Genomic DNA, 2,090 nt, shown 5'->3' on the forward strand with positions numbered 1-2,090 from the left:
ATTAGGTAGCAACATTCGCCAGCATCGGTCTTCTACCTTTTCCCGAAAGAGAAGTAGCTAGAAGGATGTAACTGCGTTGATGACTTGGTGTAGCCAGCTGCATTTTTCATCTCTGAGTTTTCAAAAGATTCGGCTCGATAAATCATCCGAAGCTTCTGCCTTCAACCAGACGACCAGGTGTCATACTGTCATGTGTCAACCACACGAGACTCTCTCTCTCTCTCTCTCTCTCTCTCTCTCTCTCTCTGCAGTTGCATACATATCTCTCTCCCGCCCCTCTCTTCCCCTGCACCTCTCTCTCTCTCTGCGACAAACCAACTAGGTCACTAACTCACAACAACAGCATGACAGATCAGGTGATCTCTCTCTCTCTCTCTCTCTCTCTCTCTCTCTTATTTGCATCCGATCTGTTCTAGGGTTTATCCCTTTGTGAGTGATTCGTTCAATGGAGAAAAACGAAGTTTCTTTTTCTATGGAGAAAAACAAAGTAGGAGCTACAAGTTTCTATCTATGCCTGCAAAAGTATATACTTCCCGTAATTCAAAACCCATGTGTCCACATGTGCATGTTGCTTCCCATTTTCTGACTTAGTCATTCACTTGGTAACAAAAACCAAAGAGATTTTCATAAGATTTTTGCATGATTTCTGCTCGTAGGAAAAAAAAATTAGGGTCACTCGGATAAAAGAAGCGAGACCATCAATTTATATGGATTGTTTTCTTATACCACAATTTCATAGGATTTTTAAGAAGAGATTAAACCCCACCTAGTGAAAAATAGTGGTTAGGCCTCATGGAAATTTGTATTTGTGCCTCCCACACATCTTCTGTCACTTCATATTCGCCTACAGAAATTATTAGCATCAAATGAGTCAAGTAAATTCCCATATTATAGTTTCCCATGGACCAAAGAGGTCATAACATCTCAACCATACTTTTCTGCCTATTCATAAGTTTTTAGAAACCTGAGTTCCAAAGATGCCCTTATTATTGATCAAGTAGTGAAGGAATTGCAGTTTTTGTGTCCCAAAGAACTATTGTGAGCATTCATTCATAAGATAACCAAGAACAAAAGCTCAGCGTCTCTGAAATTAGAAAGTATGCACTGATTTTGGGGCTTCATTAGTAACTATTTACTTCACTGATGCTTCTGTCAACACAGATCTCCACTATAATCTTAAGGGTGGACCTTGATTGCCACCAGTGCTACAAAAAGATCCGCAAGATTCTTTGCAGCCTTCAAGGTGCGTAGAACATCTGACTGTACTGCACTAATGCTATATGTTCGTTCATGCATCTCAGTCACAAAGAAACTCTCCACATGAGCTTGCCATACCAATCAGGAACACAAATTTCTTACTTGCTACTGTATATCTTACAAGATAATGACTTGTGCAGATCAAGAGAGGATTAGGACGATCTCCTTCGACACCAACAACAACGCAGTCATCATCGACGGGCCGTTCGATCCACACAAGCTATCATGCAGGATCAGATGCAAAGGAGGCAAGGTGATCAAGGGCGTCCAAATCATGGGCGACGGCAAGCCGGAAGAGATGGCCGGGCCACCGCCGAGCAACAGTCGCAAAAAGAAATCAAAATCAAAGGGGAAGGGGAAGGAGTCACCGCCGCCGCCCGCTGAGCAGCCACAAGCATATCATCCTCAGCCGCCCACCGAGCAGCAGCCACAGGCATACTACCCTCAGCCGCCCACTGAGCAGCCACCGGCATACCACCAGCAGCCGCCCACTGAGCAGCCACCGGAATACCACCCTCAGCAGCACACCGAGCAGCAACCGGCATACCACCCTCAGCCGCCCGCCGAGCAGCCACAGGAATACCACCACCCTCAGCAGCCCCCTCCGGACAGAGAGATGTCAGCGACCATGCAGGCGGTCAGGGAGGAGGAGAGGCCGAAAGAGAGACCGGCCGAGCTTGAGACGCCAAAGGAGATGCAGGTCCACTTCGTGCCAGAAGCAGGGCCAGAGTGCCACAAGAACCCGAGGGAGAGGAGGCACCCGATGGGAGAGATGCCGTCGTGGAACGGGCCGCCGATGGTGGAGATCCCCTCGCTGCCGGCGCGACCTGTGG

The 2,090-nt window shown here is 47.4% G+C and overlaps 1 protein-coding gene across 1 annotated transcript; it reads left to right on the plus strand.

The window, feature by feature from the left end:
• Positions 1-256: 256 nt before the first annotated feature.
• On the plus strand, positions 257-2,090 carry LOC125529650 (protein PYRICULARIA ORYZAE RESISTANCE 21-like; the record flags this gene model as incomplete). Its single annotated transcript, XM_048694073.1, is given in 3 exon segments — positions 257-356; positions 1,162-1,243; positions 1,398-2,090. Coding segments are annotated over 3 exon segments (787 nt in total), but the record flags the coding sequence as incomplete, so codon positions are not given.

Source organism: Triticum urartu, unplaced genomic scaffold, assembly GCF_003073215.2.
Source record: "Triticum urartu cultivar G1812 unplaced genomic scaffold, Tu2.1 TuUngrouped_contig_5745, whole genome shotgun sequence".
Classification (NCBI taxonomy): domain Eukaryota; kingdom Viridiplantae; phylum Streptophyta; class Magnoliopsida; order Poales; family Poaceae; genus Triticum; species Triticum urartu.